Genomic DNA, 23877 nt, shown 5'->3' on the forward strand with positions numbered 1-23877 from the left:
AGCTATAAGTAACATTCGGCAATAACGGTGTCCAAACGAGATTTCCAGCAACAGACGCGCGCAATCCTATGTTGATTTATTATAATCGTGGGGGGGAAAAAAAAAAAAGATCAACTGAATGCCTGCGAGAAACTGGATACTCTCTGAAATCATAAGAAAGAGCGATCTAACAAAGAAAACTACGTTTTGATTGATCTTTAAGCTTGATGTGCGTGTTCCTGCACGCACTGAAGCGAACCTGAACCAAAAGCAAGTGAGTATGAATCGTGTCTGTGTTTATGTCTGTATTTTGGTGGCTTTATTCTGCGTTTATCCGTCTAACAACAGGGCCAGCTCTAAAAGAGAGAGAGAGAAAAAGAAGAAAGAAAAAAAAAAAGAAATACAGCGTCCAACCTACATTCAACAAGTATTATCCACGATAACTGCGATTTTTGTTTTCTGTAGCATGTGTGTGTTTTGATCGATATCTGGCGGAATCAAAATGTGTGAAAAATGTTCGAATTGGAATCATAAACCTCTTCACGGTTGTATATCTATTGCTCCTAGAATATAAAGAGAACTGTACTTTTACTCAGTCAGGTTTTAATGATCAACTGATATGACGCCTGATGATTTTATTTTGTAAATCCTAACATCCCTCATTGCACAAATGGTGGGTGTTTCCCCATCTACACCACTAGATCAGAGCAGTTTCATGCCACTTATTGGAATGTGTGTGTGTGTGTGTGTGTGTGAGTGCATTCCTTTCGGCATCATCTTGTTTCCATATGCGTGAGAAACTGTTTCCATGTGTGATTTGCTTTGTGCTTTTGTATGCATGCATTTGTTTTACTTGCATGTGCCCTCAGTGTGTGTTTGTGATTGTGCCTGTCTGTCTGTGTGTGTGTGTGTGTGTGTCTGTGTGTGTTTGACATACATATTTATGAAGTTCAGCAGTCATATGAGAAATTAGCCTCTGTATTCACCGGGGTCCTCCCACCCCTCTGTCTTGTTCTCTAATCCGCCCACATGTATCGTCTGAGGGAAAAAAAAAAAAAAAAAAAATAGTGCAGAAGGTGACGCTCTTCCAACGGAACAGAGACGGGCACAGCGAGGGAAAGGCAAAGGGAGAGGTGTCTACAGGCTGCATCTCCACTGAAACATTTGGAAGGGGGGAGACAGAGGAAGAGCTGAATGGTAGCTACACCCTGCGCCTGGAAGCGTAGAGACACTGTAACAAAGGCTGGCAATTATTTTTTTGGCAATAACAAAAGAGGTGGGAGAGGGGCTCCGAAAACCGAGGGGAAAGAGCAAAAAGGCAGTTTTTAGGGGGACCTCTGCTTCATTTCATCCGAAAGACTCATCCCCTGCCACCATCAGCATGACCATAAGCTATAAGTAACATTCGGCAATAACGGTGTCCAAACGAGATTTCCAGCAACAGACGCGCGCAATCCTATGTTGATTTATTATAATCGTGGGGGGGAAAAAAAAAAAAGATCAACTGAATGCCTGCGAGAAACTGGATACTCTCTGAAATCATAAGAAAGAGCGATCTAACAAAGAAAACTACGTTTTGATTGATCTTTAAGCTTGATGTGCGTGTTCCTGCACGCACTCGAAGCGAACCTGAACCAAAAGCAAGTGAGTATGAATCGTGTCTGTGTTTATGTCTGTATTTTGGTGGCTTTATTCTGCGTTTATCCGTCTAACAACAGGGCCAGCTCTAAAAGAGAGAGAGAGAAAAAGAAGAAAGAAAAAAAAAAAGAAATACAGCGTCCAACCTACATTCAACAAGTATCGTTTTATCCACGATAACTGCGATTTTTGTTTTCTGTAGCATGTGTGTGTTTTGATCGATATCTGGCGGAATCAAAATGTGTGAAGAATGTTCGAATTGGAATCATAAACCTCTTCACGGTTGTATATCTATTGCTCCTAGAATATAAAGAGAACTGTACTTTTACTCAGTCAGGTTTTAATGATCAACTGATATGACGCCTGATGATTTTATTTTGTAAATCCTAACATCCCTCATTGCACAAATGGTGGGTGTTTCCCCATCTACACCACTAGATCAGAGCAGTTTCATGCCACTTATTGGAATGTGTGTGTGTGTGTGTGTGTGAGTGTGTGCATTCCTTTCGGCATCATCTTGTTTCCATATGCGTGAGAAACTGTTTCCATGTGTGATTTGCTTTGTGCTTTTGTATGCATGCATTTGTTTTACTTGCATGTGCCCTCAGTGTGTGTTTGTGATTGTGCCTGTCTGTCTGTCTGTGTGTGTGTGTGTGTGTGTGTGTGTGTGTGTGTGTGTGTGTGTGTGTGTGTGTGTGTGTGTGTGTGTGTGTGTGTGTTCCTGCTTCGTGGCAGCACTGGGTAAGTGTCAAGGCCTGAAATGGAGGTTTGATAAAGGAATCACGGGAGGAGGGTGAGAGAACTGACACACAAACAACACACACATACATGAAAGAGGGAGAGGAGAGGAAGGCGTGAAGACGAGACCGGGGGGGGGGTGCACTGGAGTGGAACCACAGGAAGGACATAGCGTCACTGAGGTCTTATCCTGGAAGTCTATATGAGCAGTTAAATGTCTGGACTCTGTCAACTTGCTCCATCGGCATTACACACAAAGTCTCCAGTTTCATAACGCCTCTTCTTCCTTCACTTTCCTGTGCATGACTCGCTTTTTTTCTGCCAACTGGCTCCAGCATGCTGTTCCCCTAATGGGAACTCTGCCTCTCTTCCTCCATTTGCTCTCTCCCTGCTTCTCCCCACCTCAATCCTGCATTATAAATCTACAGCTGGAGCTATTTTTAGATTGAGGGTAACCCAGAAAACACCCCTTCGATTTTAGAAAAAAAAAAAACGAAAACAAAAAAAAAACTTCCCACCAGAGACAGTGGCATGTTTTCGGTGGATGTGATTGGTAGAGTAGTGATGGGGCTTGAAAAGGAGGGCGCTGCTGTTTAAGCAATGGGGGGGGGGTAAATCTATTTCGAGGCTGTTATTGAATTACGCATCTGGCGTATTCTAGGTTTGTGTGTGTTCTTTGCCTCTGACCCTTCCTCTCTCCTTGGCTGTGATGGTTTCTTTCTCATCTCACGTCTTTCTCTTGTGATCATTTTCCTTCTGTCCTCTGACTCATTTATTACCCAATCGAGCTGCTTTTTAAACCCCCTAAAACCCTTGACCTTGAGGCTCACTTTGAGCTCACCTTTCATCTTCTCTCATCTCTTTTGTTCCCCTCGCCTCTCATTTTATTTCCTCACAATAAAACCCAACTTCTCCCCCTCCCCACCCGCCTGCTGAGAGTCTAATCTGTGACTTCCCTACCCCTCCTCTATGTCTAATCGCTGGCTAGTTCACAGGTCAGGAATCAGTGGAGTAATGCTTCTTTCCTCGTCCCGTTTGTCTGTCTGGCCCCGTGTACCGCACCATTGCACTGCTGGACCATAATGGTCCTAAGCATGCAGGAAGGGCAGTGTCATTAATTAGGAATAGACAGGTTTAAACGACCTGAGAGAGAGTTAGGAGGTGTGCGGGTTCAATCTATTTGCTCTTGATGCAAATTCTCCCAAGAACCAGAGTCAGCCAGGTCCGAAAATAGAGTTCCTTCCCAACATGACACACTATCCCATGGCTTTTTTTCCCCCCTGCACTCAGTGCTTTTTCAGGATTTTTCTGACCTCTCTTGCACCAATCATAGCTCGTTGAAGGGAGTTTTGGTACCTCTTCTCCCATCACTCCCTTCACCCTACACCCTTCTGTCACCAGTGGAGTCTCACCTACTGGGCATATCCATCCGAAAAAATCTCAGCATCAGTCCTCCTGTGGGCAGGAAGGATCTTAGTCATGGACACTGACTGAGCTTTCAGAGCTCTATTACAGGCTTCGTTGCTACGAGTCTATTCCTGAAAATGGCCCTATGTATTAATCATCCCTGGCTAGCTAAAAGGAGAAAACCAGGAGCGCATGATTGTCATCTTTTTTTTTCTCTCATAAAAAAAAGAAAAGGTGGCTGGAGGTGATCATAGCAAGAGAGCAGCTGCAGCTTCGGGGGGGGGGGGGCAATATGCACAAGGCTCGAGACCCTCGAGGGGGGTGTTGGTGCTGCAGTATGTGTGGATTGGTCAGCCCCTGGAGATCTCCATGCTGGTGTTGCTGAGTAGAGGAGCTGCCTCTGGTAGATTTCCTTTCTGCTTGCTTAATTGATTGGCTATTTAATTGATATTCTGGGAATTGGCCAATGTTGATCTTTGTTATGATGAGAAATGCCTTGTTTTGTTTTTTTCTTTCTTCTCTGTGTACGTGAGCCGTCTGAGAGCTGCTGGGTCATTGTGTGGCCTCGTTCTCTGTTTTTATCTGCATACACACCCTGTCTGTTTTTGTCTTTCTCTCCATCCATTCACGCAGTTTTCCTTCCTTTCATTTTCATTCTCATTTGTTCAATTCATGCGCCACCCACCTCTCGCCACCATCCTCGCACATGCACAGACACCTCATCTGGCTTCTTTCTCCTGGCAGAATCAGAGTTACACCATGAGGTGCAATGACAATCTGAGGAGGGAGAGGACACTGTGTGGTGTGACACCGCACTAAAAGGGGAGGTGACCGCAGTGTTTTCACCGCGCTGCAGTGCCTCGCTTTCTCCTGTTGGGGTCTCCTCAACACTGGGGAGTGCGTGAGAGAGGAGAGGAGAGGAGAGGAGAGGGAGATAAAGTAGAGATGAGGGGGGTTGAGGAAAGAGGAGAGGAGGAAGGGAGGGAGGCGATGTGGATGGAACAGCAAGAAGCCTTGTGGCTACATCCTTTGATGGGGTAGCGTGTGGGAAAAAATGGCTGTGCACCAGTAACACATACGTAATTTGTGCTCTCTCTCTCTCTCTCTTTCTCTCTCTCACACACATACAAACATACATTACACACTTGTCTGCAATGCCCTCCTTTTCCCTAGTTGTACATTTGCCATTCAGCTCAGCTGTATATCTGTTTTACATCCTCACAGTTGTTTTCCTTCCTCTCCGCCTCTCTCTTGATCACTCCACTGTTTCTATTCCTCTTATTAGTATTGCAGACCATTTCTAACCCCCAAACCTCCCCTACACCCCCCACCACCAACTATCCTGAGCCACTGCAAGGTCTTTTTATGTCTTTCTCCCCTTCCTCCCCCCCTTTTTTTCTCCCCTCTTTCATTTTCCCCAACATCCTCTCTCTCTTCTACCTTACCCCCCCACACTCTTTCAGTCCTTTTCTCTCCTTCTCTTCCCAACACCCCACCTTCTCCATCTCATCTCACTCCCCCTATCTCTCCCCCTCTGCGATTGGTAAAGGTTTTTGCTTTTTCTGCCAACTGCTGGGTCTGTTCCGCACAGTCAGCACTCCTCCAAATTCCTCCCTTGCCTTCTCTGTCTCTCCCTCTCCCTACTGCTGCTTGTACCTCACAGTCAATGCATCCCATAATCCTGTGCTCCCTCCCCCTCTTGCTGCAGTGTTTCTGCTAATATATATTAGCGTCAGTGCAGCCCTCGTGCACGAGCCGTATGCAAGCTCTTTCCCTCCCTTAGCCCTATTTCTTCTATCTATCAGTCCACTGCAGAAATGATCCTCCCTCTCTCGTGGTTTCTAATGATTATGCCTCATTTTGGTTTTCTTAGCCCGTTTGTTGCACTCAGGTGAGTGTGTGTGTGTGCATGCGTTTCGCTCCCTCCCCCCCTCTCTCTGCTGCCTTATCTCCCCTTGTGTATGTGCAGTGGTGAGGCAGTAGTAGCAGGGTGGCGCAGGACATGGTGGCCAAGGCAGGAAATGCTGCAGGTAGAGAGAAAGAGAGGTGGTGGTGGGGAGGGATTGTTCCTCCTCTCTGCTCCTCTGCCTGCCTCTGCCTGCACCCCGCTCCTCCCCCTCAAGCTTCTGGCTCAGTTTTTAGATTCTTCCTCATGCAAACTCTCCCTCTGCCTTCCTTCTCACCTCTGTGATTTTTTTCATCTGCACTGGACTGGATTTCGACTTCATTCCTCCATTTTACACTTGATGCTCACTTTTTGTAGCACCCCCCACACACTCTGTGGTGTTTTGTTCCAAGCAATTGCACTACTGTCAGTGAACAAAGTGCTGAGGCTGAATCATAAAGCGATGTGCTTATTTCCCCTGTATTGAGCTGAAAACTGCAGGCATTCACCTGAAATCCAAATGAAAGCATTCAACTCACATGCCCTGTGCAAAATCACAATTCTTGTCTTGTTGACAGCTACTTTCATTCAGACTTCAAATTTTAAATCTAGGAATGTAATTAGTTCCAAGGAAAGGTGGGAATAACCCAGCTACACCCTATCCCGATTAACCTCCACATTCACTTTGATACATGAAGGTATACTTAAGCAAATGTATAAAATCAGTATGCTCACCACGCATGACTCCCAGGGAACAAAAAGCCATTTAACCACAGTTACAGACTTGTGGCTGTCTGTGTATAAAATATTCAGCAGTTCACCAATAAGCTGCAGCTGCCTATGAAGTACAAGTCAGGGTGCAGAGTTACAAAGTGAAAAAAAAAAAAAAAAAAAACTCATCCAAGGGATAAAAGTTTCACAGTGAGATCACAGAAGCTGCTTCTAAAAAGTTTAGGATCCCATTAGAAGGAGTTTGCCTCAGAGAGAAAGAGAGAGAGAGCGAGCGCCTGCCGCTGTCCATGGTGCTGAAACAGAACCCACCTCACAACACAAGCGGTCCCTGCTGGAGAGCCCCACAGGACACAGCTGAGTCTGAGTCACAGATCTTCTTACACTCTCCCATCCTGACTCCACTTCCAAATAGTCTTTTTGTTGCAGATGTTCTTTGCAGGTTACTAGCTTCTTATTGAATTAGTCTTGTCAAATGGTTTTAGTTGCTAAGACGGGAGCTAAACTACTTTGGCGTAAGGATGCAGTGCGACTCTCAAACTCATGAGTGCAGGATTTTTTCTTGTCAAGCAAGCAGATTTGACGCTCCTGCAGTAAACACTGCAAGGACTTGGAAAAAAAGTTGAAATTTAAGCCATTTAACACTTTAGTTACTTGATTTTTTCTGATCTGTGAACATAAGATTTTAGTCTTTCGTCAACTGTGCACAGTATTAAATATTTGTGCTTTGATTGTTTACCCATGCAATAGCCTTGATCTTAGTAGGGCTTACCTGAGTGTTGTTAAGTCTTTTTCCAGGATCCTCAGAAATGGAAAAATTGATCATTTTCATGCCAAAAAAAGTGAAAATAAAATCTGAAAAAAAGAAAAGAAACTTAATGTCAATATAAAATCTGAAGAGATAAGAGAGACAGCAAACTTTTCCAAGAACAAAAAAAGACAAAAAGTGCAGTGGAATGAGCAAAACAACAGAATAAGTACTAGTAACATGTAAGAAACAACGACAGCAGTGTCCCAGTCACAGAAAGCAAAAGTCTCATGGGAGAGAGGAGGAGAGAGTTCCCCCAAATGAAGGAATCTTACTTTTGGGGGGGGGGGTAGAGGAGGAAAAGAAGATGAGTGAGAAAAAGAGGGGAGAAATGAAAGAAGAGTGTATTAGAGTAAAATGCAGTGAGTGGAGGAAAAAAAGGGGGACAGAAGAGGCAGAAGTGGAGAAAAAGAATGAGAGAGATAGAGAGAGGGGGGCACTGGATCGGAATAAGACCGTGTTGTGAGAGCAGGAGGAAGAGGAAGAAGAAGTAAAGGCTTGATTCTCCTCCTTCAATGAAATGTGATTCCTTTATGCGGAATATGAGAGCGAGCGAGGAAGAGGGAGTGAGGGAGCGAGCGAGTAGTAGGAGGTAGAGGGGGAGGGCCAGTTGGAGCTCACAGGAGAGGAAGGGGGAGGAGGAGGAGAGTGGTGCATTTCTTTGAATAGAGGAAAAGGTTAACAACATACATACGGTGCATGTATAGGCTTTTTTTTGTTGTCGCTGTGAACGCTTGTCTTTTCTGAAGCCCTCCCTAGGATGTCGACGCAGCTCTTTGGCGAACAATCTGACCTCGCTGGGAGAAGGAGAGAGAGAAAGAGCGGGAGAAAGAGAGAGAGAGAGAGCAAATAACTGGCTTTTTACTGCAGCAGAATTCATTCACTTTTATAGCGCACTCTCCTTTTTCGATGCTCTTCCTCCTCCCCCTCTACTCTCTCCCATCAACCGCTTTCTTCCATTACTAGGGAAGAGACAATATTACACTAGCTGTTCACTGGAAGCGTGCTGCATTCACTCTCTGCCTCTCTTCTCCCCCTTCTCTTCTCCCCCTTCGCATCTCCCTTTCCCTTTCATTTTGTCCCCGTCTTCAGGTCTTTGTCCGTGCCTGCCTTGTTTTCCTGATTGTTCTGTCCTTTTCGATCCTTCCATTAAAAATCGGATTTATGGCCCCCTTCCCCCAAACTCCCTCTCTCTCTCTCTCTCACCCACCCTCTACCTCCCGCTCCTCCTCATTTCTTTCTCCACATGTCTTCACACAAACACACAGACACACACACACACACACACACACACACACACACACACACACACACACACACTAACACGCAACACAATGCACAGGACAAGTGGCAGAAAGAGCATTGACATAATTGTGCATGAACCTCAGTGTGGTCGGATGGGGCTGCAGCAGTGTGAGTAGCAAGCACATAGGCTGATTGAGGAGATCTAACATTAGTATGGACACTGCACTCTCGGGAGACAAATAACACACACACACACACACACACACACACACACACACACACACACACACACACACACACACACACACACACACACACACACACACACACGTCAGAGAGGCTTTCTGGAGAAAGGGGAGAAGAAGAGAGATGGAACCCCCAGTTTTCCTCTCTTTCTCCCAGCCCCCTTTCTCACATACTCTTGCGTACCCAGGGAAGGGAAAGGTTGTTGCAGGTGGGGAGGGGTGGGAAGTGTGTGTGTGTGTGTGTGTGTGTGTGTGTGTGTGTGTGTGTGTGTGTGTGTGTGTGTGTGGGTGGGGGCGGGGGCGGGGGGCTGTCTGTATATTTAAGTCTCACAGTGGCCTAATTAGGGAGAGGATTTGAATGAACAGTGACTTGAGCATCAACCAGATCAATGTAGGGACTCTTGGCTGAACAAGGGAATATAGTGACAGTTGGGATAATAGTTCAGCAGGGGGGGACGAGGGATGGTGACCGTGCTGGGACCCCAGTCACATGACAGTAGCTCAAACCTTCCCATCACCGTGGTGTTAACAATCAGCCCATGAGGGTGCTGACTCATGAATGTGCTCAAAGCCACCTGTTTTACATATGCTGCACTAATAAGTGGAAGGCATGTTTGTTTTTTGTTTTTTTGTTTTGTTTTGTTTTTTGCTTTTTTGGGGGGCTCCAGGATGCTGTGTCAAAAACAACCCCTCATGTTCATCCCAGCACCCTCCAACCCCCCCACTCCCCCTACCCCCTTTCCGTCACTCACTGCACCTGCACAAGGTCATTTTGCGCCCATTCCATCATCTGATTATCAAGTGAATAATTGCACATACAGCTGGTGTAAGCGTGTGATTCTTAATTTGTATTGCAATGTTGATAATCCAGATTTATTTCTCCCTTCTGCTTAAATTTCTGCCCTTTTTCTCTCCCCGCAGACTCCTCCGACTCCTCCCTCCTCCTCCCTTCGGTCTCTCTCATCCTCTCCCTCCCCCCCGGTCCTCTATGCTCAGTTCGGTGTGTGTATCCTCTTTCAAAGGGCGCAAGGGTGGGAACAAGTCGTCCAACAAAGCATGTTACAGCGCAGACATGACTTGTCCGTCGGAAAGCGAGAAAATCGTGATAAACTGCGGGGGGGTGCGGCATGAGACCTACCGGAGCACCCTAAAAACGCTGCCCGGTACCCGCTTATCGTGGCTCACCGAACCGGACGCGTTCAGCAACTTCGACTACGACCCCAAATTAGACGAGTTCTTCTTCGACCGCCACCCGTCAGTGTTTTCCTTCATCCTCAACTATTACCGCACCGGGAAGTTGCACTGTCCCAACGATGTGTGCGGTCCCTTGTTCGAAGAGGAGCTGGCCTTCTGGGGCATCGACGAGACGGACGTGGAGGCGTGTTGCTGGATGAATTACCGGCAGCACCGGGATGCGGAGGAGGCGCTGGACAGCTTCGAGACTCCAGAGCCGGACGCGCCGGACGACGACCCAGCGCTGGGCGGTGCGGATGGGGACTTGAAAAGACTCTGCATGCAGGAGGACGCAAGGAAAGCGGGCTGGTGGAAAACCTGGCAGCCCAAAATATGGGCACTGTTTGAAGACCCGTATTCCTCCAAATATGCCCGGGTGAGTTACCCATGTCTCTCCTGGAGGGACCGAGTTGTCTCTGAGCTGTACTGTACTGTTCTACCTCATGATGTCTCAGGCCAGTGCTTGAGTCACGATAAGTTGTCAAAACTTTGTTTTTAAATGTTATGTTAACATCGGAACTGCAGGGAAACCAGTCCTTCACGGTTAACTGCAGGCCACTCAGTGTTGGTATGTGTGGGATCCCTGTCAGTGCAGCTCGTGTTGATTGGCAGGATATAGACTTACTGATATTGAATAATTAATGCTGATAGCTTAGGAAAAATGGAAAATGGTATGGCAGCTATATCTGTTGGTCGATGGCTACTAGTTGATGTAACAAGCAAGGTATCATCACCTCCACGCCGTTGACTTGTTATATTACATGTTTAGGAGGAGCTGGATTCACACTGAATGCCGTTTTTATTGCTGTCATAATTCCTAAATTCCGTATTCTGCTACTTGAGCAGGTTTAATACATATCTGCCTCCGAACGCAGCAGCCGCTGCGCCTCCTGCATCCAAACGCCTTCATTAGGTGACATTTGTCCCTTTACGATGCACACCAATGCGCCGTATTTCATGTTAGTCTTATTTATTGTAGCACTGCACTGAGGAGGCTCGTTCGACGCCGAATCGTCAGTGTTGAAGTGCATGTCTTTTCCCACATTTGCCCTTGGTAGTGCTAGACTCTGCTGGGTCTTTTTTTTTTTTTTTTCCATTCTCCCCTGTCCCAGCATGTATGGTCCGTACATGCCTTTTACGCACGGGCTTCATTGCTGTTACGCATAACTTGCTCCTCTGTTGGGATGCCCTTTTTTGTTTTCCTGTAAATATTTAATGAATTACCTCTTAAAAGCAAACGTTTGACGGCATTTGATCATACAGGTGTAAGAGTAACAAGTACCCCTGACTGTGTTTTTGATCCCTGGCGCATGAGAACAGTTTCAGTGGGCTTGTGGTTCTTTTTTTCTCAGACGCTCCAGTTACAGACAAATCCAGCTGCTTGATCCAACTGCTTTGATTTGTGTTGTTTTGTATATCCTGTGATATAGTTTGATCATCCTCGTCTTGCACCCTGTCTGTGCTTTTTGTTAGTATTTTTCTGTGATGAGGGTGTGTGAGGACCCATAGGTACTGAGGATGCATGCAAACTGTAGGTGCACATGCAAAACCAGACAGTCAGCAGACACCTGCAGTGGCCAGTTCATGCCATCACACTGGAGAAACCTGAATGTCTTTGGGAAAAAAAAAAAAAAAACAGAAATCACTGCACACTCAGCAATGCATATAGTATTTACTATCAAAGATGAAGATAACAGCTGCACACACAGGCTCTTACCCGTCTTTCCAAACACACACACACACACACACACACACACACACACACACACACACACACACACACACACACACACACACACACACACACACACACACACACACACACACACACACACACACACCTCCTCTGGCACCAGGTATAAGTCTACATACAGTACCTAGATTCAGTTCCTTCCAAAGGAAGAGGAAAGTGTCTTTGACAGACAGATAGTTTGGTTCAGGCCCCCCGATCTACCTCTCTGGACTTGGGATCGGGCAGGAAGTGTTTCGCGAACTGTTACTCTCATCCCAGCTGGATTGATTTCCCACCATCCCACCCCTCCCTGCAACAAAACAACTCATAGTGGAGTAGTTCTTTGCTGGAGATCCAAATGTTGCATGAGAGGTAGAGAGCTTCGGTTCTTGGATTTTCAAATGGAGCACTGTGACAAGCACGAGGCAAAAAGGCGCTTTGCATGTGTGTGTAAACAGAGGTGGATTTGGTGCTGAATTCTGTATTATCTTAGAGCAAGAGGGGGCAGCGTTTGCAGCACTGCCATACCTTGGATGCAAGCTACTGTACCTGCTGCCTAGCTGCTAGAATGCTGTATATTATGTAATGTACAGTTTAGCATCACATCCACTGGTTACTCTGGCCAAGATCTCATAAATGATACAAAAACTAACATTTGTTGAGTGTAATGGTTGCAGATAGTCGTGTTTGTGATGCCACACTGGGGTTATGCAGAGTACAGAGCAGGTAGTAGGTGGGTATCATTTCAGTGGCTGCACAACACTTGCTCTATTTGTGGGTGAATGCGGACCCATTTCTCTCTGTAGGTCTAATATGCCAGCGCTATACGCCAAACAGCGATGTGACCCAAATCGCTCGTTTTTTTTTTTTTTATTTCCCCACCCTTGCTCTTTCTAAAAGTATCCTGTCCAACGTGGCAGAACCTTTCGGTCTTTCAGTCCTGAGAGATGCAAATTATATGTGAAGAGAAAAGACCGAGAGATGAAGAGAGGCTAGGACATAAAAAAAAATGAGAGCTGATGTGGAAATACAAAGAGACAGATGAGAGAGAGACAGAGGCAAGAAGAGGGAGACGAGAGGAAATCAAGGGAGACAGGAGGAGAGACGTTACTGTAACGATTTAAGGGGATTTTGTTTTTGCATGGCTGTGATGTAATGCATCAGCAATCAATGTTTTGATCAGAGCGTTCGACAAGCATGCAGGGTCTTTCTGTTTTTTTTAATATATATTTCACCCCCTTCTTTGCTCATGATCTAGCGAGGTTCGCTCGTGGATCTACCGTAGTAGCACACACACATGTACAAACGCACACACGCTGGTGTCTGTGCTGGCTTTTCTGCTGCAGTAGACACGGGAGAGAGGAGGGGGGAGCACTGGAGGAGGAGAGAAGAAGTGGAGGGGGGTGGGAGAGAGAGGGATAGGCAGAGTGAGGGGAAATGGAGAAGGGGTGAGAGAGTGGGGAGAAATAGAGGGGAAAAGGGACTGAAGGGGAGCCTGAGAAGGACACGGAGGGAGAAAGAGGAGGACGAGGAGGAGGAAGAGGGGTATTGAGATAAACAGGGAGGAGGTGACAACCACAGAAAGAAAGACGTTGCATGATGGGGGTGGGGACCCTTGTCTTAACATCTTCGATTATCTGTGACGGGCTGAGCCATCCAATCTTCCTACCCCAGCCCTTCTGCCTGCCTATTGATTGATATTTTATTGATTATCTTCTCTTTTTGTCTGTTTTTAAAGACATTCTCTCTTTCTCTATCACTTCTTAAAATCGGAGAATACTGACAAGGACTCTGGCTTATTCTACTCCGCTGAATGGTAGCATGACCGTTAACCCACTGACAAAATTTATGGATGTATATGCCTCTGTTTGATGAGGTGATATACAATACAATTTGCATCTGATTTCCTTATTGATCTGTGCCTGGTCGACATAGATCTTGCAGTGCAGCTGAGACGACATGGGAAAGATTTTGATCTTCTCCCATTTTATCCTCGCTGTGCTAGTTTTCTTTCTCCAAGTTACTGTTTTAAAATCTAATCTGCCTGAATGACATTGATCTTAATTGAATAAGTAAGGATCCACCAGTATCAATGAACTGTGGTTATTGTTTTGTCAGTTGTTTTTTCTTTTTTCTTTTTTTTATTAAACCAGAGCTAATCTAATTTGATCTAATCACTTCTCACTCAGCAGGTTGAATATATGTTAAACTAAGATGGATAAGATAATGTTTGATGGTTATAGTTAGAAATTATCCCTCAAGAATGGGATTTGTTCTTTTTGCAAAACTGAAATGGTCTAATTATTGAAATGAATTGAAATACCTGTTACAGTGTTGTGCAGTATGCAAGATCTTTAAATGACATACACATATATAAAGCAAAATGATTTGAGTGAGTATTAAGCAGTCAGTTTTGGACATCAACACTCCTGCTAAAGGAGGTTCAGTTGAATTTGACATACTGTACAATAATACAGAATAAATACTTGCATAAATGAAAGATGTACAGTTTTCTATGAAATATGTTTTTCTTAAAAAAAGGTTTAAAAATAATGTTATCATCGTATAAGTTTTACGGTTTGCTGTCTTTTAGTTGTCCTGTAATGTAGTCGCACTGTCCCAAAGGTTTTGCTGTGTTCTGGTCACTTCCAGTTTCTTACCAGAAGGGCAGAGTTGTCTTTGTCAGCAATCTCCTGACAAAGCACCATTTGTCGCTCAGCCTGTCCAGGATGCCCCTTTGCCCCCCTCCAAATCAGACTTTTTTTTGTCCCTGTATTTGATTCGTTTCGGGGGAACGGCGTTGTGTCCAGAACCTCCCTATCCCTGAAGGTCATGTCTTGTGGTTCAGTGTTTGCTGTTCTTTTTCACAGTGTTCAGCACTGGAGCGTACAGTGCTGTCATAAACACAAATATGACCTGCCACTGTGCCGGACAGCCTCAGAACAGGTCGTCACTGGGTAGAAAATCGCCGGGGTGGACGGAAAATAGCAAAAAGACATATTGATAGGTGTTAGTATATATATAGATATGGTGTTGGGTGGAAAAGATCGCCTGGGGCAGGGTTTAGGTGACATTACCACTTATGTCAGGCACATTGCATTACATTTTTAGGACAGAAGACCTCGTGACCGAGAAGCCGAGTTGTGTGTTGGTTCAGAAAGATAAAAAGGAAGGCTTTTAATTATCCAACTAGCCATTAGAACAGCTGTCTTACATTTCATTTTCAATAACGCACGCTGTCCTCATTTGATTTTAACCATATCAGACACTCATTTTTACTATATACTAGGTCACTTCTAATTTTGACCAGTCTTGTGAGATTTTTTTGCACCAGTTTTGTTTGCCAACTAGTTGCACGTACAGCACCTCCCAACTCTGGCTGGAGCTTAATGGGAAATGTGGGGAGGGTGACAATTAATTGTTTGTGTAGCTCCCAGCCAATCATGGGCCTCGAGGATTTCTTGTTACTTTAATGGGGCTCTTTTGTGAGCTGAACGTTCTTAAATGCGTAGGATTAAACTAACACTTCAAGCAGCAGGGTTTGGTATTTGTACTTCCGAGTTGCTGGAAGTTGTTGTTCCAACCATGACCCTGCTGAAAGGCCTATTTCCCACTTCCATTCTTGTTCCTCTCCCAGTAGGCCGCATCTGAAAATAGCAAGGAAAGGGAAAGGAGGCCTTAATTTTATTCTCTGGTGGCAAATCTGTTCCTCCGCCACTGGTGAGTGGATGAGACTCTGTACTTGTGTGAGCATTCAGCACATAATCAATACTTAGAAAAAACAAGTCTGAAACCAGTTAAAGCACCAAACCGGTCTTGACAGAGAAAAAAGGATGGACGGAGACATTCTTAGGTACTCACCAAGGTTATTAAGGTAAACTGTTTTGCTCAAGCAGTAGCTGCTGGAAGGGGGCGTGATAATTAGTCAACCCGCCTTTCCTGGGCCTGCCGTTGGTAAATGTATCGTGCTCTATTTCAATTTTCCCTGACAAGGTTTTGTACCACAGGACTTCTCACGCTGTGTTTGCATCCTCGGAAGTCACCGTCCTTTCGTTTGCTGCCTTGTAACTTGAGCGCTGTGTGTTGGCGATACTTTACTGGATAGATGCTTGATGTCTCATAACAAGGACAGAGACAAGATCTTTGTGTTGAAGAAACGAGAAGCACTATTAAAGGGGTAAAAACTGAGACAAAGGCGGTTTTTTATTGGGGCTTCTTGGTAGTATACACCAATATGATATTTATTTTTTTGTGAATACATTGTCTCTCTAATTGTTTTCATTAGTTGAAGGGTGTTTTATACTCCAAATATTTGGATGTAACCTGACTGCTTTATGTTTTAGGGACAAAATTTTGTGTCCAAGTACTTTGCAGCTGTGAGTTCGTCTTCTGGATTGTTATGGCCTGCTGTTGTGTTTAAATTTCAAGTCTGTGGTGGATCAAACAAAAAAAACAAACAAAAAAACAAAAAAAAGGGAGGTGAACTGGAGAAGCAGTCCGTGTGTCCAGATTTATCCATCGCCAGTAATCATAGATATTATTGTTGAAGGAATAATTAGACATTTTGGGAAATATACTTATTCGCTTTCTTGCCTAAACCGAGATGAGACGATAAATAAAGCATAAAAACTGGAAACACAGGGAAACAGCTAGCTAATTCTGTCTACAGGTAGCAAAATTCACCTACCAGCACCTCTGAAGCTCATTAACTGTCATGTTAACAAAAACAGAAGTGTAAAAACTATATTGCTGCTCCCGGCCAAGAAATAGTCCCTGTAAAAAAAATGGTCCTTTTTTACCCTATTTGGTTTGTATTAAAGAAACAAGAAATAACATGTTGACATCTACTTCTTTATGCTAAGCTAGGCTAAAAAGATGCTGGCTGTGGCTATATATTTAGCACACAAACACGAGAGTGGTATTGATATTCCCATCTAACGCTCAACAACAAAGCACATAAGTGTATTTCCCAAAATGTTGAACTATTGCTTTAAGTATCATGTCACATTTCAGAAAGAAGTATTTAACATGTAGTGTGATAATGTTGCAAAAATTGTTTCCCCATCACTCCAGCTACCTTTCTTCTTCTTCTCTTTATGTCCCTCTCAGCCATCTTCCTCCTCCTCTTCCGTCCATGAAGCCATGCTGGTTAAGTGCTGAATCAGCACTCCACACCAATGTACAGACCGTCAATTAGTTGGACCTTGTGATAAACCCTGGACATTTTGCTCTTATGCTCTGGAATTGAAATGATTCAGGAAACTGGCATGGTGGAGAGCTCACATGGTGCTAGAGCCGATTACAGTGGTGGGAGTCGGAATTCTCTAAATAGGGCAAATCTTGTCAAAACACATGAGAGAACAGTGTATTGTGTATTATATTCACACAAACCGCCACACGCGTAAGCACATGTATATGTAAACAAACAGGGGCACAGTATGCACATACTGACAGAGAAAAAAATGTTTTAATTTCGTGCTGAATCAAAACTCCTTTCACTGCATGAAGATAGTCAATTATTCATGAGCAATATCCAGCCTTTCTTTAGTTACGCATACTGTAACTAAAGCGAGACTTAACGTGGTATAGAAACACATTTAACCGCTTCCAGTACAAACGCATCCTACATTTGACCCCCTCAAACACCTAGCTGAACATAAATCACTCTCAGTACACTCACCTTTAAACACTGGCCCATACTCTGTAAGTGTAGCTGCCCATAAACCATTCAGCTCAGCGCTCACATTTACAGCACGCAGATAAATCACTTTTACATGCCTCCACATGTAACCCTGCAGATCACTCTCACACATGCGAATGTCCCAAATACATGCATTTAACTAAAGCATAAACCAACAAACTGAATTTTAATTAGCTTGCAACTGAAATTGCAGATATGCTCTACAATTAGTAATGATTTCAAGGGCTGAAAACTAAAAATAATTTCATTATTTAGTATTCCATAGATGTTTTTTTTTTAAAATAAATCAGTTTATTGTTTGGAAAAGAAATTGTTTCGAAAATAATGAGTAATGCAAGGTGACACCTTCAGATGGCTCATTTTATCCAACCACCATTTAAAAACTCCAAGAATATGCCATATGAAATAATCTCAAACAGAGGAAAAAAAGCAAGTCCTCACATTTGAGAAGTTTAAACCTGCAAATGATTATCACTAATGATGTTATAATGATACAATAAAGTAATGTTTTAGAAGAACAGTGGCTGAGCATTTTGTAATTTAAAAAAAATAAAATTTCGTTTTAGAAAAGCAAAAACTTAATTTGCAATCATTTCCAGCCTCATCTTTACCAGGGCTGCAACTAAAAATTTATTTTTTATTAAAAATTAATCTGCTGATCATTTACATGATAATAATAATCTATATGTAAATGTCAGAAATATTGAAAAATGGCCATCACAATTTCTTAAACCCCAAGACGAGGTCATCAAATTAATTGCTTTGTGTGACAAAAAAATATGCAGTTTGCTATCACACAATCTGAAACGAGGTAATGTTTGCTATTTTTGTTGAAAAATCACTCAAACAGTTGATTATCAAAATAGTTGCCATTTTTTTTGCCTGTTGATCAACTAATCAATTGATTATCTAACCAACTTTAGCTCTACTGATGACAATTTTCACGATTATCAGTATAAAAATGGTGAAAAATGTCCATCACAATTTCCCGGAGCTCATGTAAATGTCTTGTTTTGTGGGACAAACAGGCCAAAACCCAAAGAGATTCAATTATCATCATAAAAGACAAAGATATCATGATAATGGATCTGAAGCTAAAACCAGTTAAGTTCTGTCATACCTGCTTAAAGACGGCGTTAAAGGAGTAATTGATTATCAAATATATTGCTGATTTTTACTGTACTGAACAAATCACACATATAAGTCATATCTAACCTGCTGATGGTTACCGTGCTGTTGTTAACACATCTGTTCAACAGTTTGGTGAGTGTATTTGCATGGCTGGACACGTGTCATTACCCTGTGGCACTTAAACAGTCAAACTGGATCCCTGCTCATTCCCTTGGAAAATGACATTGGAGGGCATCCGTGGGACAATTCCTGCATGGCCATCTGCTTCCTTGTGATTGTCCCTCCTGTCCAAGTGGCAGCAGAGTGGAGGCAGAGTGCGTGTAGTGTCGAATTATCACTCTGAGGTTTTTTGATATCAGGACATTGTCTCAACATTTGACTTGACTTAGAAAGGTTTACAGTTCGATATGTGTAGTGCTCTTGTTTACCAAAAACTCCTTTGTGCGTGTCCCACGACGTTTTATTTTCTCTTTTATGATGAAGCTATGAGGTAGATTACGGTTATTGAGGACAAAGACACAGGGAGAAAGGACAGAGGGGGTTTGGAAAAAGAAGAGGAGGAGAAGGCATAAAGACGGTCAGTCATCACGGGCAAAAGACTTGCTTTATGTGTCTTGGACAGTACATGCAGGACAGGGGAGGACGGATGGAAAAAGGGGTGAGGAAGGGAGAAAAAAGGGAGGATCGGCTGAGAAAGAGGGGGGCTGCGTCACAAGGACAAACGCACATAGTATGCTGCAGTAATCTGGAGCGAATACAAAGCAGATGAGAGGGAACGGACATGTGTACAGTTCGCTCACCTACACACAGTGTTTGGTTGTCTTCAGAAATGTTTGACAGGACCGCAGTGGGAACGAAATGGAGGGGACCTGAACGCTGCAGAGCAGATACGACACCGTGACGTGTCAATTGGAGAAAAGCAGCGCGTGCGCGCGTGTGTAGGAGAGCTTACTGATCCAACTGTAGCGTGTCAAGGAGTTGAGTCGTTCAGGGAATCTCCTGAACAGAAGTCTGTGTTGTGATTGAAATTTTTACCAGGATCACTTCCAAGAGCACTGACCTCCGAGAGTCTGTGTTTTTAGAACTGAGGTATACGCAAGGATTACCCGAAGCAGAAGCTAATTATCTCCCTAAGTTCAGTGCAACCTCCCTTCAACCGCCATCGTTCCTCCTCCTCCTTCATCTCTTCCTGCATTCAGGTGTTTGATAAGCCTCATGCATACGTATGAGACTCGCACAACGTATGGACACGTATTTTGCACATATGCAATCATTCAACACAGGCAATCATCCCGTCATGTCCCTCCTCTCTGCCTGTCCCTACATCTACCTCTACCAGTCCCACCCTTTCCACGCCTCACTTCTCCTGCCCTTCATTATCCTGCAGTGTCCCATGTTGGGTGCTGGGCAAACACTAGCAGGGGCTCAAATTTACTACTGCTTTAACTGCCTGTCCTGTCGCGGACACCAGCGTCCTCCGCCTACATTGATTGCATTTCCCTTGAGGTGAGGCACGGCTGCAGTTCCTCTTAGGCAGAAAGAGGGCTGCCGGGAAATATAGGGTCACAAGAATTTGGTATCCCCTTTGATGTTGATTTCTGCCTATGATCAGTCTGTTATTATCAGTTGTCATGGATCTCCCCTTCAAAATGTGCTTAGGCGCTACCTGATCAGTGCACCGTGAAATCTAGACTATTCTGCAATGGTAGAGCAAACACTCTTAAAACCTCTGTCTTGTTAATGAGTTACAAAGAGGAGGCTGACTTGGTAGGTTGCAAAAATGTAACTGATAATCTGCCGAAATGATCAGTCGATTGAATGATTGTCTATTGACAAAATTACTTGCTAATTTTGATAAACACTTCATTGCGTACTAAGTAAAAAAAAAACAACAATTTATTGACAACTGCTCCTTAAAGTTTTGAAGGAAAAAATAGTGATCATTGACTACATTTCAGATAAATAAAATAGAACCTTTTACTCTTTTTTTCAGTTCGACATTTTTGCACATACGCTTGTTTTGTTTCTTGCCAAGAAGTTCTATGAGAAGATCAAAACGACTCTCGTGTCTGTAGGCCAGGTGACCGTTGGCTTAGCTTGGGATAAAGACCGAAATGGGGGAAAAACAAAATTTGTTAAACAGCACTCACTAATTAACACATTTTATGTGTGCTTAATCAAAAATGGAAGTGTAAAAATGTCAAATCGCTGATTAACAAGGGGTCCCAAAAGGTCGAATGCATGCCTTTGATTTGATAGCAAGAGCAGAGATGTGACAGGAAGCGAAGGGTCAGAAAGGACGGATGACATGCAACAAGGATCCGCGGCTGTACTTGAACCGGGATCTTGCAGTTATGATTAGTTCGGGGTCAGCATCGTTTACTCCTAGACATGTGACTAAAGGATGAAACAGATGAATGAAATTAATAGATAATTGCATCCCCAAGTGCAGTCAGTTGTTCTCCATGTGGTATTAACTGTATTTAGTAGACTTAATGCAAAATGACGGTCGGAATACTGTAACTGGGGTTAACACTCTTGGACACATTTCAGGGACCGTGCCAGCATATATTAAACCAACACGAGGAAACTTTGAGGTTGAGGGTCACAAACACCTACGAGCCACTGAAGTGAAGACAAGTGAAAGACATCTTTTCTGGACTGTTCTCGCTCCCTCTGTGTTTGTCAGTCTCTCAGTCTTTCCACTCAGTTTCAGTGCTTGTCCATTTCAGACGCCATGTCCCTAAAGGGAACCCTCTCTCTCTTGACATTTTTGTTGTTCTTTTTGTCTTGTTCAAGAGTGTTTGACTAAAAGGAGCAAAACCTTTAATTTCAACATTACTCTGCAGTGTTTCACAGAATATAACAGTGATGATGATGGTACAAGTGAAGGCTATTCCTGTAACCCGCCCAAGGTTATACTCACGTTGCAAGCTAAGTGGCTACTTTGGAAGTCTCTGAGTGATGGGCACAGTCATTCACCCTAAGATAATAGATTAATCACCCGATCCCAGTCTAATCCGTTGCTCGAGTTGCCCTTCAGGAGAACGTTCGGTATTTTACATCGTTTAAGTGTTCATTTTTCATGCCTCATTCATGTGCAGATTTCAGATCATCATTCAGTGTCTTCTCATCATTGCTGACTCTGCAGCAGTGGTTGCCTATTTGCTTCGCCCTCAGGGAAAGATGCCACGTACTCTGTCTTAAAAGGCGCTGTTCGTCATACTAATGCTGATCAAACTTCTGTGTACATGTTACAAAAGCCCTGTGAATAAGACGCAAATTCCTGTATTTGTCTTTATATCCCTGTCAAGGTCACTTTCCTTTGACCTGACAAATGTTAATCTTTCACCGAACAATCAGCAGCCGGACTGAATGATCACAAATTGGCTCTTGCTCCTCTACATTCAGCCCTTAACGCCTGCTGTAGGAGCAGTATTTGGCTTAGTCCTGTCCTTGGTGCCTGAAAGCAGAGGCTAACACAGTGGTTGTCATGGCGACTGAGAGCCAGGCAGGGCTGTGGTAAAAAAGTAACGATAAAGCTCTTCTGGATGGTGCCGCAGTAAACACAGCGCCACTAGGGTCCCGTTAAGGAAGAGCGCAGCGCAACGCCGTGCGCACTCTCTGATACCCTGCTCTCTTCCTTTGATTGGTGAGATTCCCCCCATTGTCGTCTCTCCTCTGTTCATCTTTTCATCCCCCTTTTCCTCCATTCCCTCACTCTCCCTTCTTCATTCATCCATTGAAACACAATCAACGCCTTCTATCATGAACTTCCTTTCACAGTTGCTCTCTCTCTCTGTCTCTCTCTCTCTCTCTCAAGGGCCCTTTCTCATTTGCTTCTCTCTCTTTCTCTCCCCATCTCTGACTCCTGCTCTTTTAAATTTATGTTGATGATCTTTTCAAATCTAATTTCAGAGTCTAGAGAGCAAGGGAGACCCTATTGGGTCTTGAAGGTCACTGGGCTGCAGGTGTCACACATGGTAGTTTTATTGTAGGGAAGTCAGCGAATTAAACTTCGCACCATTATTACAATGAGCCTCTGAATCGTATAGCATTGACATGGCTGCGAAAAAGACCAGAACCACACACATACCTTCATGTTGCAGTGAGGAGAAGGGGGGTGTCAGGGACAAAGCACCAGAGGAGATAAATAAGGGTAAAGTGACAGATTGCTACTTCTCCTTTTATCATCTTCCTCCACCTCTTTCTTTCCCTCTGTCTCTCCGCTGATCCCTCTCTATCACCTCAATGCAGTGCTCGTGTAGCTACCGCTCTCTATCTGCGATCGGCAAATGTGCGCGCACACTTCCTGTGCCCATAGGCTGTTTGTCTCTCTTACATTGTGAGTCATGTCCACACACGCTTACTAACGCACACACATACACAAACACACACACACACACACACACACACACACACACACACACACACACACACACACACACACACACACACACACTTGTGCCAGGCATTTACGCCACACGGGCACATACAGTATACGCTCAGATTTGATGAATAGCTATAAGTACATTTTATTACTGTTCAAGCAGTGGGAGTGCTTCTCTATCTTTCCTCACACACAACTGATCTCTGCTCGACATGCTTTTGCATATTTAAAAAGGACTGGCTGCTGTGATGGATTGATCAATATTGATTTGATGTTCAGATCTACAGTGTAATCCACTGTGCTCTGCCAGCCTGAAATACAATTTGACTTAATTACAAAAACCATGAACCGTTGTTTCGCCAACATTATATTGTGGCCTTTAAATATAGCATGGTCAAATCAATTGCAGCACATCCTATAGGTTAAACCTGCACTTAGCATGTTATCGTTAAGTGCAACCCAGTGTTAATTTGTGCCCCCCCGAGACCTGAAGTCTTTCTGTTTTTCATTGAATAGGTTCAGGTGTCATTGTTGAGTCAAGCTTTCTCTGCATTTGCTTCCTCACTGATTTTTAGGAACAAGTTTTGTATTTCATTCTCAGGTTTCCAGATTCAAATACAGATGTGTTACTTCCTCTGTGTATAAGATTTCCCACCACTAAAAGCACCCGACACCAAAGTTTAATTAGAGAAGGAGGGCGAATCTGCAAATCAGGAGAGGCTTGGCAGTTGCATCACAAATCTCTGGTGCCCTCGCTGTATTTGTACTGCACCAGCTAGACGAGAAAGACAAAATGCTTAGAAAATATTGTTTTTGTGTGGATATATGTTAATCAAGTAATGTAAAAAAAATATATAGTTCAAGGCCCGTTGCTAAATGAAAACTTATCTGTTTTATTTTATATAGATTTTTTTTTTTTTTTTTTACACAATTACACATTGGTCTTGATAAAATCTGATCAACACTAACGTTGAACCCTTTATTTATATATATATTTTTTCATTTTGAGCTGCTTA

At 43.8% G+C, this 23877-nt stretch overlaps 1 protein-coding gene across 1 annotated transcript in view; it reads left to right on the top strand.

The window, feature by feature from the left end:
* Nucleotides 1–1575: 1575 nt before the first annotated feature.
* Nucleotides 1576–23877, top strand: part of LOC120794447 (potassium voltage-gated channel subfamily C member 1-like) — a 38876-nt gene continuing 16574 nt past the window's right edge. Inside the window, 3 exon segments of the mRNA XM_040135537.1 lie at nt 1576–1623; nt 9596–9645; nt 9647–10283. Coding sequence (XP_039991471.1) covers nt 1576–1623; nt 9596–9645; nt 9647–10283 — 735 coding nt within the window.

The sequence above is a fragment of the Xiphias gladius genome, chromosome 9 (genome assembly GCF_016859285.1).
Source record: "Xiphias gladius isolate SHS-SW01 ecotype Sanya breed wild chromosome 9, ASM1685928v1, whole genome shotgun sequence".
NCBI classification, from domain to species: domain Eukaryota; kingdom Metazoa; phylum Chordata; class Actinopteri; order Istiophoriformes; family Xiphiidae; genus Xiphias; species Xiphias gladius.